The sequence below is a fragment of the Muscardinus avellanarius genome (genome assembly GCF_963383645.1).
Source record: "Muscardinus avellanarius genome assembly, chromosome: 2".
In the NCBI taxonomy this organism is placed as follows: Eukaryota; Metazoa; Chordata; class Mammalia; order Rodentia; family Gliridae; genus Muscardinus; species Muscardinus avellanarius.
The window spans coordinates 63,138,080-63,153,037 of record NC_137787.1 but is presented as its reverse complement, the minus strand read 5'-3'; the positions used below and the strand labels follow the sequence as shown (position 1 = coordinate 63,153,037).

The 14,958-nt window shown below is 41.8% G+C and overlaps 1 protein-coding gene across 11 annotated transcripts in view; it reads left to right on the top strand.

Moving 5' to 3' along the window:
• Positions 1-14,958, top strand: part of RAPGEF4 (Rap guanine nucleotide exchange factor 4) — a gene marked incomplete at both ends in the record, with an annotated part of 342,537 nt that overhangs the window by 280,368 nt on the left and 47,211 nt on the right. For all 11 annotated transcript variants that reach the window (XM_080719875.1, XM_080719879.1, XM_080719871.1 and 8 more), the window contains 2 exons: positions 3,970-4,058; positions 10,869-10,960. In XM_080719875.1, the coding sequence (XP_080576001.1) occupies positions 3,970-4,058; positions 10,869-10,960 (181 nt within the window). The remainder of the gene's footprint in view (positions 1-3,969; positions 4,059-10,868; positions 10,961-14,958) is intronic.

Sequence of the window (14,958 nt, the reverse complement as noted above, 5' to 3'; positions counted from 1 at the left end):
TCTTTCATGGTGCCTTCCGGATATAGGACTTTTTAAAAATGGATTGGGAAGGAAAGGAAGGTTATTAGATGTTTCAAATTTTATTTTAGTCCTGTATCTGGTTGTCCATGTTATCTACTCATGCTTGGCCTATCATCCAGACCCAATTGCTTATGTAATTTAAAAACTAGGATTTGTATCTTTTGAATTCTTATATAATTCAAAGCCATGTTCACAGTAAACTATTTCAGAAATACCAATGAATACAGAATATGTTGCCATACAGAATCAGTGCCTTGAAGAATGAAACATTACATTCTCCTCTCCTCCTCTCCTCTCCTCTCCTCTTCTTCTCTTCTCTTCTTCTTCTTCTTCTTCTTCCTTCTCTCTCTCTCTCTCTCTCTCTCTCTCTCTCTCTCTCTCTCTCTCTCTCTCTCTCTCTCTCTCTCTCTTTGTCATTTCCCATGTTTAGTTTGCCCAAACAGAGTTGAGAATTCATGTAAGTAAATTTGAGGTTGAAAACAGGGCATCAGCCATGTCTGTGGATAGACTTCCAAAACTTTGGAAGCTTTCAGGTCTCTACCCAGAAATAATCTTTGGAACTCAACAGAGTGACCATGTTGGCCCTGACAATATTTTTTCTGATTCAGTTTTTTCTCTCAGAAATCCAAAATAATTTAAGTATCCATTTATTTATTTATTTATTTTAATTTTTATGGTTCTGGGGTTGAACTCAGGGTCTTTCCACCTCTGAGCTACACCCTCAGTCCTTCTAATCCTTTTTTTTTTTTTTTTTGAAGCAGGGTCTTGCTAGGTTGCTGAGAGTTTTGCTACATTGCTGAGGTTGTCCTTGAACAACTGAAATCCTCCAGTCTCAGCCTCCCAAGGACTGGGATTATAGGTATGTGCCACCATGTCCAGCTTTGTATACATTTTAAATTTTTAAAACTGCCTGAACTCTGAGTGTGATATTTAAATGTCAATAATAAGACAGTGTCATGATGGACACTTTACATTGGAAATCTCAGACATTTGCCATTTTGGATATCTTTCTGCTCTAAGGCTTAGCAAGAAAGAAGGAATTTGAAACAACTATTCCTATTTTAGTTACTTGATCCTTTTTCCTTCGACTATTTTCTCACTGTTCACCTCCATATTGTTTGTGAGAAGATAGTCTCTTTCCAGGCCCCTTCTCCTAGCCCTTTTCTGGTAGTGGATAAAAGTGCCCTTGTGTGCAAATTTGGATAAACTGAATCAGTGTTTCTGTCGTAGATTTATTTATTTGTTTGTTTGTTTATTTATTTATTTGGTGGTACTGGGGTTCCTGGAAGCCCTTCTACCTCTGGGATACACTCCCACGGGCTACACTCCCAGACCTATTTTTTAACTTTTTTTTCATGTGGAAACAGGGTTTCTTAAGCCAGCGAGGCTGGCTCCAAACCAGCACGATCCTCCTGTCTTCGCCTCCCAAACTCGGGGATTATAAGCATGCGCCACCACGCCCGGCTCTGTCATAGATTTAGAAGTTCACAGCTTATGTAATTTAAGCAATGGGTGATGCCTTTAACTTGAAGTAGCTCCTTCAGGCAGTAAAGATGAGAGCCATACTGTCTGGTCTCAAGTAGTCTTGACCCCACTTAGACAGAGGTCAGGAAGTAGGCGCTGGGCGGCATCCAGCGTAAATAAAGCCATAATGTGGTGTTTTAGCCAAACTAGGAGCCCCAAGGTCACAGATGGCTCTCTGGCCAAAAAGCCCTTCCTTTTTGGAGTTCCCTACCCTAAGAGAATGTCAACACCTAACAGCCTTGAGGAGCTGAGAAGGGAGGCTGGGCAGAGGCAGCCTCCATAGAAGGAGTCTTTGCTTTAACTCTGATTGGCCAGGTGGGCAATAGTAAAGAGGCTGCTTTCGATCCAGTTAGGTAAAAGGAAATTTGGCTTGCCACCCAGGCATTTATTATTTTTGGCCAGACATAATACTGTAGCTGAGGGATGTTTAAATGAGGAAAACTAGAATATGAACCCAACCTGCTATCAGAATTAAACTTTCAGCAAGGGAACAAATATTAGAGTTGGAGTTTGCAGATGAATAGCAACTGCTACCCAGTGCCACGTGGAGTGGCAGGCTGTTCCCACATTCATTTTCACAGAACCTTATGGATTTAGACTCTTAATTTTAATTATTTTCAAGGCCAAGCAAACAGAAAAAAATCCCTCTTTAGAGGGAGGTTTTTAATTACATGGAGAATTTCCTGTTCAGAATGAGCTGTAGGCAGCTAGACCTGGTCTCCATCCACAGCAGCTTGCTGTACAGGCGGAAAAGTACCCTGAAACACACACTTGTTCTCTGAAGCCAGGCAGACAGGGCCTATATCAGACATATCTCACTGACCTTCAGCTCCACGCCTTCCCTTGCTGAGCAGTTTCTCCACCTGCAGAATGGAGATAATATTGAAAGAGCAGGAGTAGACAGGACCTTATTCAGTGCCCACCTAGTTGCCTGGGGCACAGTAAACATCAGGCAGATGTGGAATGCTCTCTGCAACCCCATTTCCTGATGAATGTAGCCAGGTGCTGCTTCTCTGACAGCTCATCTGGTGAGCACTATCAAAGAATCACATATTCCAGGAAGGCCTGAACAAGCTGAGCAGTATTTTCCATTGAGTGTCGAAAGGCATTTATAGACATGCCCTCCCCTTCCTCAAATATTCATTGCAAAACTATTGTCTTCTGCCATATTTACTTTGAGAAAGAGCTCATACTTTTGTGATTTAAGTCATTTTTTTTTAGTAGTTTTTCCCCTTTTCCATGTATGGGTTGCAAAGCCAGGTTTCCTCAAAGATGTAATGCCCCAGCTTCCTCTCGACTCCATGCGTGTCCTCACAGAATGGTTTTAGCTACCAGCCACCTTCTGGATAGACAGCACTTTTTCCATATTCAATACCAGGGTCCCTTTATTCACTCTCTGTTTTCACATGCACACCATCATATGCTAGCGTGTCTCTTCTAAAAGATTTTTTACATTAGAGAGATTCTTGGGGGTCTCAAAACGCCTCCTCTAAGGTCTCAAAAGGCAGGGAGAGGGGTGTTGGTGAGCAAAGAAGACAGTTCTATCACTGCCTCCTGAATAGAAGAAGACCTTCCTTTGGCTGTTGTTCTTCTTTCCTGCCATTTTTCTTATGTGAAATGCTGCACAGAAAAGCAGGCTGAGTTTCGGAAGAGGAGCACCCAGATCATCTTAGTTCCTGCAGCTTTCATTCGCTATCTGCTACCATCAGAACTCTGACTTTGAAACAACCCACGTTGGGTTGAAAAAAACAAACCCTTCATTTTAATCAGAGTCTCCTGGATAGATCTCCTGAAACAGTGGACTCCCAATCATTTACATGTGATCTTGAAATAACTTAAATAGATTTTTTTTATTATTGACTTGTTTCCTTGACATGGCACTACTGAGATTTGTCTGTTCATTGGGCTTTGGGGTTTTCTTTTCATCTCTCTTGTTTATTATTAGCTGCATTTCCAAAGTGCATACCAGTGTACAGTTGGGAAAGACAGAGCATTCCAGAAATAGGCAGGAGAATCCAGCGTGGGACTGCAAGTTTTCTATGAGTAACCCATATATGGATAACCTCGTTCACTGTCATTTCCCCTCGCCAGGTCCTCTTTCCTGTGCTGGGATTTATATGTCCCTTTTCATTTCCCTTTGGAACAAGGCTAAAGTTTCCAGCCTGCTAGAAAAAAGTTTGGTCTCCAAAAAGTTTATTTTAGTTCCATGTAGGGGGGAAGTGTTTTTAGTAACTACTTGAGTTGGTAGTTTTGTACTGTCTGCTTCTGAGACTTTGGGCAAGGTGCATGGTCTGTCTCACCACAAAGGGTATATTGGCTATAAGCAAAGTTGATGTGGTTCTCTAGATCTCAGAATTTTACAAAAGAATCTTACATAATTAAAACATTTTTTAGAAACTAATGGCATTTTTATTTCTTATCTAGGTATACTGTGATGTCAGGGACACCTGAAAAAATTTTAGAGCATTTTCTAGAAACAATACGCCTTGAGCCAGCTTTAAATGAAGCAACAGGTATGTATGTCAAAAAATAGTTTTGTGTGTTCATTAAATCCATACTTAGCGTTGTAAAAAGAAAAAAAAAAAACCTGAAGTAATTTTCAACGTGTATTGCCAAGGCAGTTTCAGGAAAAAGTTATGTGTGTTCCTATTTGGAAACTATCCTGTATGACACAGAGAGCAATGCCCCTGGTTCTGCCATCCGCTCCAATCCTGGCTGTCCTCAGAGATGACTCAGTTTTATTCATACATATTAGGGTGGCCTTCCATAGGCCCCTCTGACACTATCATTCAATCCCACCTTCCAAAGGCATCTATTAAGTCACAATATAAACCTTACCTATTCCCTTAAAACATTTGAGGCTGCCTGCATGAAAGGCATGGTCTTACTCTAATTGAGAATATAATGGTTCTCTCTGTGGTTGTGGACTCTTACTCCAGAATGTACCTGAGCATCACCTGCCTTGCTTTTCTGCACCTGTCGATGAAATGCTCAAAAGACCACATTTGGTTGTCTCACAGTTCTGGAGGCTAGAAGCCAGAGATGAAGGTGACAGGAGGGTTGGTTCCTTTCAGAGAGCTCTGATAGACAGTCAGTTGGTACATCTCTCCTGGCCTCCAGTGGTCTACTGGCAGACATCAGCACCGCTTGGCTAGGGACCATCACCCTGATCTTTGCCTTCACACATTAACATAGCATTCTTTTTATTTTTTGCAGTACTGGGGATTGAACCCAGGGGCATTCAACCTCCAAATTATACCGTCTGCCCTGTTTTATTCTTTTTTCTTTCTTTCTTTTTTTATTTTTATTTTTATTTATTTATTTATTATTATTTATTTATTTATTTATTTATTTATTTATTTTGGTGGTACTGGGGTTCCTGGAAACCCTTCTACCTCCGGGCTACACTCCCAGACTTTTTTTTTTTTTTTTTTTTTGGTGGTACTGGGGTTCCTGGAAGCCCTTCTACCTCCGGGCTACACTCCCAGACCTATTTTTACATTTTTATTTGGAAACAGGGTCTCCTAAGCCAGCACACGCGGCTGGCTTCGAACCAGCGCGATCCTCCTGTCTCAGCCTCCCAAGCGCGGGGATTACAAGCGTGCGCCACCACGCCCGGCTCTCCCAGACCTATTTTATACTTTTTTATTTGGAAACAGGGTCTCTTAAGCCAGCACGGTTGGCTTCGAACCTATGCGATCCTCCTGTCTTCGCTTCCCAAGCGCGGGGATTACAAGCGTGCGACACCACGCCCAGCTTATTCTTCATTTTGAAACTGGGTCTCAGTAAATTGTGGAGGGCCTCACTGAGTAGCTGAGGCTGGCCGCAAACCTGCAATCCTCCTGTCTCAGCCTCCCAATTACTGGGATTACAAGTGTGCGCCACCACGCCTGGCTCACACAACATTCTTGTGATTTTACAGTCTTCCCTCTGTGCATATCTGTCTCTGTGTCCAAATGCCCCTTTTCTATACACACCCCAGTCATATTTAATTAGGACCCATGCTAATGACCTCACCGTAATCCAACCACAACCATATCGACAAAAACCTTGTTTCCAAATAAGATCAAATTCTGAAATACTGGGAGTTAGTACTGCATATTTTAGGGAGAATAAAAATGAACACATGTTTCCTTACAGTGAACTATTCTTGTTACCTAAGACACAGAATTGAGGGTAAAAAGAGACAAATCTCACAGAGGAGTTAAGTGTTCAGAGTTATATCATTTCTGCCTTCATTTCTGTCTTGATGACTTTGGGACAACCCCTCTCAGTGTGTGTGTGTGTGTGTGTGTGTGTGTGTGTGTGCGTGCGTGCACTGGACATTGATCCCAGGGCCTCGTGTGTGTGTGTGTGTGTGTGTGTGTGTGTATGCACTGGACATTGATCCCAGGGCCTCGTGTGTGTGTGTGTGTGTGTGTGTGTGTGTGTGTGTGCGTGCACTGGACATTGATCCCAGGTCCTCGTGTGTGTGTGTGTGTGTGTGTGTGTGTGTGCGTGCGTGCACTGGACATTGATCCCAGGTCCTCGTGTGTGTGTGTGTGTGTGTGTGTGTGTGCGCGCGCGCGCACTGGACATTGATCCCAGGTCCTCGTGTGTGTGTGTGTGTGTGTGTGTGTGTGTATTCACTGGACATTGATCCCAGGTCCTCGTGTGTGTGTGTGTGTGTGTGTGTGTGCGTGCGTGCACTGGACATTGATCCCAGGGCCTCGTGTGTGTGTGTGTGTGTGTGTGTGTGTGTGCGCGCGTGCACTGGACATTGATCCCAGGTCCTCGTGTGTGTGTGTGTGTGTGTGTGTGTGTGTGTGTGTATGCACTGGACATTGATCCCAGGGCCTCGTGTGTGTGTGTGTGTGTGTGTGTGTGTATGTATGTGTGTGTGCACTGGACATTGATCCCAGGGCCTCGTGTGTGTGTGTGTGTGTGTGTGTGTGTGTGTGTGTGTGCGTGCGTGCACTGGACATTGATCCCAGGGCCTCGTGTGTGTGTGTGTGTGTGTGTGTGTGTGTGCGTGCATGCGTGTGCACTGGACATTGATCCCAGGGCCTCGTGTGTGTGTGTGTGTGTATGTGTGTGTATGTGTGTGTGCGCGCGTGCACTGGACATTGATCCCAGGGCCTCATGCATGCAAGGGAAGAGCACTACCACTCAGCTACATCCCCAGCTCCAACATTCAACTTAAAAAAAAAAATCCTAAAGTGCTAGTCTGTCTCACAGAATAATGTCATGCATTCAAATATAAGCACACTGAGCTCCATAAAGAACATTTCTCAATAAAAGAACGTCAAATATTTCTTTCAAGAACTTAGTGGTGCTCAAAACCCATTTTCTTAATGATCTTCATAATATACCCAAGGTGGGTGAAGATGTCATTATTATTATACACCTCCTGAAAGTATTTTACCATTGATTTCTTATTTCATCTCCTCCTTCTACTTTTCCTATTTATTTATTTATTTATTTATCTTATTTACTTTTGTATTTTATTTTATTTTATTTTATTTTATTGTGGGTTTGGGGATGGAACCCAGGGGCATTCGACCTTCAAGCTACACACCCAGCCCTATATTTTTTTTAATTTTTGAAACTGGGTCTCACTAAGTTGCAGAGGACCTCACTAAGTAGCTGAGGTTGTCTGCGAACCACGATCCTCTGGTCTCAGCCTCCCGAATGCTGGGATTGCAAGTGTGCGCCATCATGCCCAGCTAGTTTTCTACCTTATAAATTGATTATCTGAGATTTTTTAAAGAAGCAAATGAATTGGGGAGGTAGATATAAAGGCCAGGATTCCTGGCTCCAGGCCTCTTCTTTTCAGCTCAATATTCGTTGAGTGTCTTGTTGGGCAGGCACTAAACTGGATGTCTTGGGTTAGAAAGTATGAACAAAGGATCCCACTTTTTCCCTCAGGAAGCTTATAGTCTGCTAAAGGACATGAAGGAATATGCAAAAAACTTGAATATATGGCTGAGTGTGGTCAGTGCTTCAGGACACTGAGTGGCTACGGCAATCCAGGGAAGAGGCCTTGAGAGTATAGCCTTTGAAGTGGCCCTAAAGGAAGGCAGGCAACCAGTCACTAGAGATGGGACACAGCCTTCCATACTAAAGGACAGCATTAGTGCTGCCATAGAAACAGGCAAGGAAGAGCTAGCAGTCGGTAGTTGCTGTACTGCCATCATAAATGGGGAAGGGAAGCTTCATGCAGTGGTGTGTGTCTGTAATCCCAGTACTTGGGAGACTGAGACAAGAGGATTGCAGGTTCAAGGCCAGTCTCAACAATTTAGTGAGACCCTCAGCAATTTAGGAAGATCCTCTTTCAAAATTTAAAAATAAAATAGGGTTGGGGGTCTAGTTCCAAGGTCAAATATCCCTGAGTTCATCCCCAGTACCTAAATAAATAAGAAAAGGAAAGTCAGGTCAATAAATATTGACCCAAAAGAAAGATTCTAGTACATTTGATACTATGTCATCTAAGGAAAGGTCAATAAGATCTTTACTATCTAGGAAGAGCAAATATATTTCTTAAAGTCACCTTTAAGAGAGTCAGAAACTGGATTACTGCTTCTTTAAAAAAAAAAAAAAAAAGTTGAGCCAGGCACAGGAGGCTCACAGGTTTGCAGCTGGCCTCTGCTCCTTAGTGAGGCCCTTCAAACTTAATGAGACTATGAGACTGTGTTTTAAAACAAAGAATAAAAAATATGGCTGGGGATGTAGCTTAGAGGAGAATGTCTCTGGGTTCAGTCCCCAGTAACTAACACACACACACACACACACACACACACACACACACACACGAGAGAGAGAGAGAGAGAGAGAGAGAGAGAGAGAGAGAGAGAGAGAGAGAGAGAGAGAGAGAAGGGGAGGGGAGGGGAGGGGAGGGGAGGGAAGGAGAGGGGGAGGGAGGGAGGGAGAAATCCATGTTTTCTATGGGATGTGATTCTGAACTCTCTTTTTTTTATGTCAGAGACTAAGCTAACATTATAATTTAAGATTGAATTTTATTCCCTGTAATTTTCCTGATTTTTTCTTATAAATAATGCAGGAGATAAAGAACAAATCAGTATCCTCATAAATCAAAATAGGAATGTCCCCACTACAGTCCTGGTCACTAAAAATAATCCCAGCATAGGAACAGGAAACATGGATATAATGGAATGGAAGACCTTTGGCATTTATGGACTTACAGTACCATGAGAAATGTCAGAGTTACAATGAAATTTGTTAACATCATAGAGATAGATACTGCTGCATATGATAGTATATTCTTTCAATTTACAAAAACACCAATTTTTCTACCTAAAATCTTTTGGCTTCAATGATTTAGAAACCATTTTCTGGTATGAAATAATTGTTTTGAGAATAAGAAAGCCAGATTGAAATGTGAGCTCTGGGTGGCTGGCCAAGCTAAGTGACCAGCTCCCAGCCTTGGAGGCCCCAAGTCCAGGTTCTGCATTTGCAAAATGTGACCTGCCACAGGAATCGGGGCACATCTCAGCAATAGAGTGCTTGCCTACCATGTGTGAGGCCCTGGGTTCCATCCCCCGCACCCCGTACCTACAAGCAACTTAAACTACTGTGGAGCACAGGCCTTCAGGGTGACATAGATCACAGCGTTACTTTCCCTATTCTCAGATTTTTTAATGAAGCAAATGAATTGGGGAGGTAGATATAAAGGCCATTGTCATATAAAATTTACTCTAGATGTTATACTCAGACAAGCAACATCCTTTTGTCATTTTTTTTTAATTTCATACAGCTTCTGTCTGGTACCTTCTCTACTTCTTCTCTGGTTCATTAAAATGTGCCACATGCCTCTAATCCCAGCTATTCAGGAGGCTGGGACAGACAGATCTCAAGTTTGCAGCCAGCTCGGGCAAACTTAGCTAGACCCTGGTCTCAAAATAAGAAAAAATAAAAAATAAAAAGGACTGGAGGGTGGAGCTCAGTGGTCCCCAGTACTGAAAAAAAAAGTGTAAAGGGCCTAGGACGACTAGGCAGAGTGATGACAGCTTGGATCACTACATATTTCAGTGAGCAAAAAACTTACTTAGCCACTGATTCAAACTTTGTCCATACAAATTCATTAAATACATGAGCACTGGAAATTAATTTATACAGTGAAATTTGCATATTTCTCACCACTTTCTAGTTGAAAATTTCAAGTTTCACAAGTCTCAGCCCATACAGGCCAGGTTTTGCTTGTGAATCCCCAGGGCATCTTGGGTTTCACTTGCCAATGGGCATACTCCTGGGGCTTTGAGGTTTGTCCACATGCGCTTTCCCATCCCGGCTGCTACATAGTGTTTTCTTTGCAGCAAAGGGCCAGCATCAAACTCAGTGATGAGGCAGGTTATATCTGGGACTTGCCTTATCCCCCTGGCATCCCCTCCTTCCCTATCTACAAAATATCTTCAAGTATCATAGAGTCGCCACATTGTTCTACGGGACAGCTTTGCTTTCTTCTGGTGCTGCCCCAGACTTTCTCTTGTCTGTTTTTCCTGTTTTTTTCTTCCCACCAAGTCTCTACTTCCTCCTTTTCTAATCTATATGCAATTTTTTATCACTCGCTTTTCATTGCTCTTTCTGGAAATAGGAGAGGTAAAAAGATGTTGAAAAAATATCATATAAAGTAGATAAAGAAATGATCATGTCTTAATTTTGCACATATGATACAATCTACACATGTATGTATATATACTATATATACAAATATTTTTTTAATTGAGGCTGGGGGTATTGGCTTATTTGGGGAGCGCTTGCCTAGGATGAACAGACCCTATGTTCAACCTCCAGAATCACAAGGGAAAAAAATTTTTTTTAATCTAAGGTAACTGGTGCCTTTGGACAGGACTGTCTCTCTTTAAAACAAATGTTTATCCATTGTCATATGAAATTGAGTTTTAATTTCAAGCTCTGTTAACATCAGTATTTTTTATTATTATTATTATTTTTTTTTTTTTTTTTTTTTTTTTTTTTTTTTTTTTTAGTGGTGCTGGGGTTGCTGGAAACCCTTATACCTCCGGGCTATACTCCCAGACCTATTTTGTATTTTTATTTGGAAACAGGGTCTCTTAAGCCAGCAAGGCTGGCTTCAAACTTGGGCGATCCTCCTGTCTCCGCCTCCCAAGAGCGGGGATTACAAGCGTGCGCCACCACGCCCAGGTTAACATCAGTATTTTGATATGAAATGCTTCTGTGTACAGTAAAATCATACCCCAAATCAATACATAAGAAATAAATGGTCAAGAATAAATGGATAGGTACCCTTGCTTTCCTAAAGAATTCCACAGGAACCTAATTTCCTTTTCTACTTTTTTCTCCTCCAGATTCTGTTTTAAATGACTTTGTTATGATGCACTGTGTTTTTATGCCAAATGCCCAGCTTTGCCCTGCCCTGGTGGCCCAATATCCTTTGGTTGTGGTAAGTCTGTTCCCTTGAGGGCACCCTACATGTACAAGTCTGTCCTCGAAAGGTGAGTCCTGGCCCAGGCAATGTTATGTTTTCTACTCTCATCAAACCCTGAAATGCCAGCATTTTCGCCTTGCAGACTCTAGCTCTCCCTACAGAGGTTTGCCTTATCAAGTTTTAGGATTTCCAACTTATTACCTGGGTGGAGAAGAAGGAGCCAACTTAACTTGAGGTCTGAGTCCACTTTCAGTTGCTCTAACAAAACACCATAAATGGGGTAATCTAGAAAAAAAGTTTAACTCAGGTATTTAGAGGCTGCAAATCCAAGACCCATCAGCAACATGAGGCAAGGGCTTCGTAGTGCATCGTGAAACGACAGGAAAGCAGAAGGACATGTAGGCATGTGTGGGAGACACAAAGCACAAAAGGTGGCCTCGCTTTATAACAATTGGTTCTCACGATAGTAGTTAACCCACTCCTGAGAGAGTGAGAAGTCACTCAGGCCCAAGGGCATCAACCCAATCCCACAGAGTGCATTGGGGGGGGGGGGGTCACCTGTTACACATTCCAGCACCTCAACCTCTCGTGTTGTGAGTTAGATTCCAACCCGAATCTCAGATGGCACAGACCATTTTCCAACCCTAACATTCAGGAAATGCTGGCAAGAAGTGTAGTGCTCAGAATAAGACTAGAGAAGGCTAAAGGAGCCTGAGAGTGATATTAGGAATAGCTCCCTGACCTCGAGGACAGTGGCCTGCCTCGCTAGAGGGCTCTGCATGGTCTCCCTCTGAGCTCTAGTGTTGCCTGGTGGCGTAAAGGCGAGGGACCACACGCATCATTGGCTAGTCCTTATTATCTCACTGACTTAAAGATACAAAACACGAGACTTGAAGGGCAGTGCCTCTTGGCAGCTTGAAGACAGTTGTTTGGTGGCAGTTTTCAATTCAAAAGTAGTATCTTGGGTTTTTTGGTTATTTTTAATTTATATTTTTACTTTTATGTGGAACATATGAAAAATGGCATACATTCAGACTGTGCTTGGTGCCCTCTCCCCACCTACTGCCCCTTCCCCCCTCCCAACAACGAGTGTCCAGGTTAACTATGCTACATTCATACTTTTACACATATCCTGATTTAGCTCCTCCATTAATCAACCTCAGCCTTCTTCCTCTCCTACCCTTCCATTCTAGCTTTGCTGAGGCTTCCCCTCCATTATCTGGAGTCCCTCTGGTATTACCACTACTCCCTAGTTTGGGCATATTAGAGAAAACATATGTCCCTTCTCTTTCTGTGCCTGGGTGATCTCACTTAACAAAATGTTCCATCTTGCGAATGCCATGATTTTCTTCTTTATAGCTCAGTAGAATTCCATTGTGTGTATTTCCCATAGTTTTGCAATCCATTCATCTCCCTTGATGGAGACGTAGGTTGGTTCCATATTTTGGCTATTACGAATTGTGCTGCTATGAACATGGCTATACATATGTTACTATAGTTCTCTGATTTCAACCCCTTTGGACAAATACTCAGGAGTGGTATAGCCAGAGTATGTGATGGATCCATTCCCAGTTTTCTAAGGAATCTCCACACTGATCTCCATAGCGGCTGAACTAGTTTGCACTCCCACCAACAGTGTAAAAGAGTTCCTCTTTCCCCACATCCTTGCCAGCATTTGTTGTTATTTGATTTCTTTTTGTTTGTCACTCTGATTGGGGTTAGATGGAATCTCAGCGTAGTTTTGATTTGTATCTCCCTGATGGCTGTGGTGTTGAACATCTTTTCATGTATCTATTGGCCGTTTGTATCTCTTCTTTGTTGAAGCATTTATTCAGTTCAGTTGCCCATTCTTGATTGGGTTATTTGTTTTGCTAGTATAGATTCTTTTGAGCTCTTTGTATATTCTGGATATTAACATTCTATCAGAGTGGTGGCTGATAAAGATCTCCCATTCTGTAGGCTTTTTCTTTAGGTTCTTGATGGTTTCCTTTGATGAGAAGAAACTTTTTAGTTTGATGCCATCCCACTTGTTAATTATTGCTTTAATTTCCTGCACTTTGGAGATATTGAAAACTTTACTGCCTGTGCCTCTATGTTGGAGTATTGAGCCTATTCCCTCCTCTAATAACTTCACAGTCTCTAGTCTAATTTCTAAGTCTTTGATCCATCTCGAGTTGATTCCTGTGTATGGTGAGAAGTTAGGATTTAGGTCCATCTTTCTACAAATGGATAGCCAGTTCTCCCGGCACCATTTGTTGAAAAGGTTGTCTTTTCTGCAGTGTATGAGTTTGGCCCCTTTTGTCAAAGATCAATTGACTATAGGTGTGGGGTTTGTTTCTGTTCCACTGGTCAGTATGCCTGTTGTTGTGTCAGTACCATGCTGTATTTTGAATCAATTGATTGATGGCCACTTGGGCACAGAGCAAGCATTCAGATAAGTTAGATCAGAGAAGTAAATATTTCTAATGAGTTTCACCTTCCACTTTGGGATCATGTGAAAGTATGTTTTAAAGCTCTGTTTTATTTTTAAAGCAAGAAAAACTTAGATCCCAAAACACTCTGGCCTTTTTAAGCACTTAAATGTATGAAAGGGGAGTGTTTGTTTCTTTTTTGAGCCATTCAGTAAATGCCGGCATGTTTTTCCTTTTACAGAATTGTAATCGCCCTACCTGATTCTCATTTTCTTGTTTACCCATAGTTCTCTTTACAGTCAACATAATGTGTGAGGATGGGTGATTGGAGCCGAATGTGTTACTCAGAGAAAGCTGCAAGAGTGAGATTTGGGTGTTTATGTGCCTGGTAACTATCTTCCCAAGTAATGACAGCTTAATGAGATTTCCATATATTATATATTCTTTCTGGCTCATACTCAGTTCTTCTCAAGTAAAATTAACACATTCAGGATCTCTCTGTGCTCTCTTGACACCATACATGGAAGTCATTAGGCCTTTGAGATTTGTTTGAAGGAAAATTAAAAAAAAAAAAAAAAACTACCACCAGATACAGACATTGTTTTCAATGGTTAGCATGCTGATAAGCCCAGGGCAAAGAAAACCAAAAGAAAGTGAGAGTCATACAGGCCAAGTCACTATGATCTTTACACCTCAAAGCCCTAAACACAAAGCCTGTGCTGTTTGCATTCTCTGATTTCTTCATTTATTATTTTTTTATTATTTCTTCTTCTTGTTTTCGACTGAGAACATTCATATCACTAATTAGGGTTTTTTTTTTTTTAAATAGCAGCTCCTAGAGTAGCTTTCTGCCCAGCTAGGGAGGAGTGGGATCATATTATTGGTGAGGGGGAGGGGAGCCAAGAAAGTGACCAATCATAGGAGACCTGGGATATCCAGTCTTAATCCTTATCTCACTAGCCTGAGGAGCTCCAGGATGGCTGGGTGTCATTTATACTAACCAGGGTCCTCAGACCCCCCCCCTTTATACCTGGTCCTAGGAGAGCTTAATTATCTTCATCCCTCTATTTTAAGTCAACTCCGTGTGTCAGGTACCATCTGCAAAGCGTTGACTTATATATGCCCCTTCTATTTGTATACCAGGATTCTGTTGAATTAGTAGCAGCTTTATTTCACAAGTATGGATCCTGAAGTGTCTCCTCCTCCAAAATAAAGTAGCATGCAGAGTCACACAGGTCTTAGGGTTTCAGGCCTAGAGTTTGTCACATCTTCTCTTTACAGCTTATTTCTTTAAAAGCTTATTTAAAGTTTTAATGATTCTATAGCCTCTAATTCGAGTTTAAGAACACTTCCTGATCAGTGCATCGTGTAACACATGTTTATCTGTGCTTCGGTTGACTAAAACCAAAATAAGCCTAATTTGTTGAAACCAAGTAAAAGTTCAAATGCCTTTTAGGAATTCTATTTATCCTAAATATTCTCAATGGTTTTCTGAATGTGTCTCTTTTAAAAATGTGTGTTTTCAATTTCTGTAGTTGACCCAAGGTGCAGTGCTCTTAGGGGACCTATTTTGCATATTTTCCTTAAGCACTCAGGGAT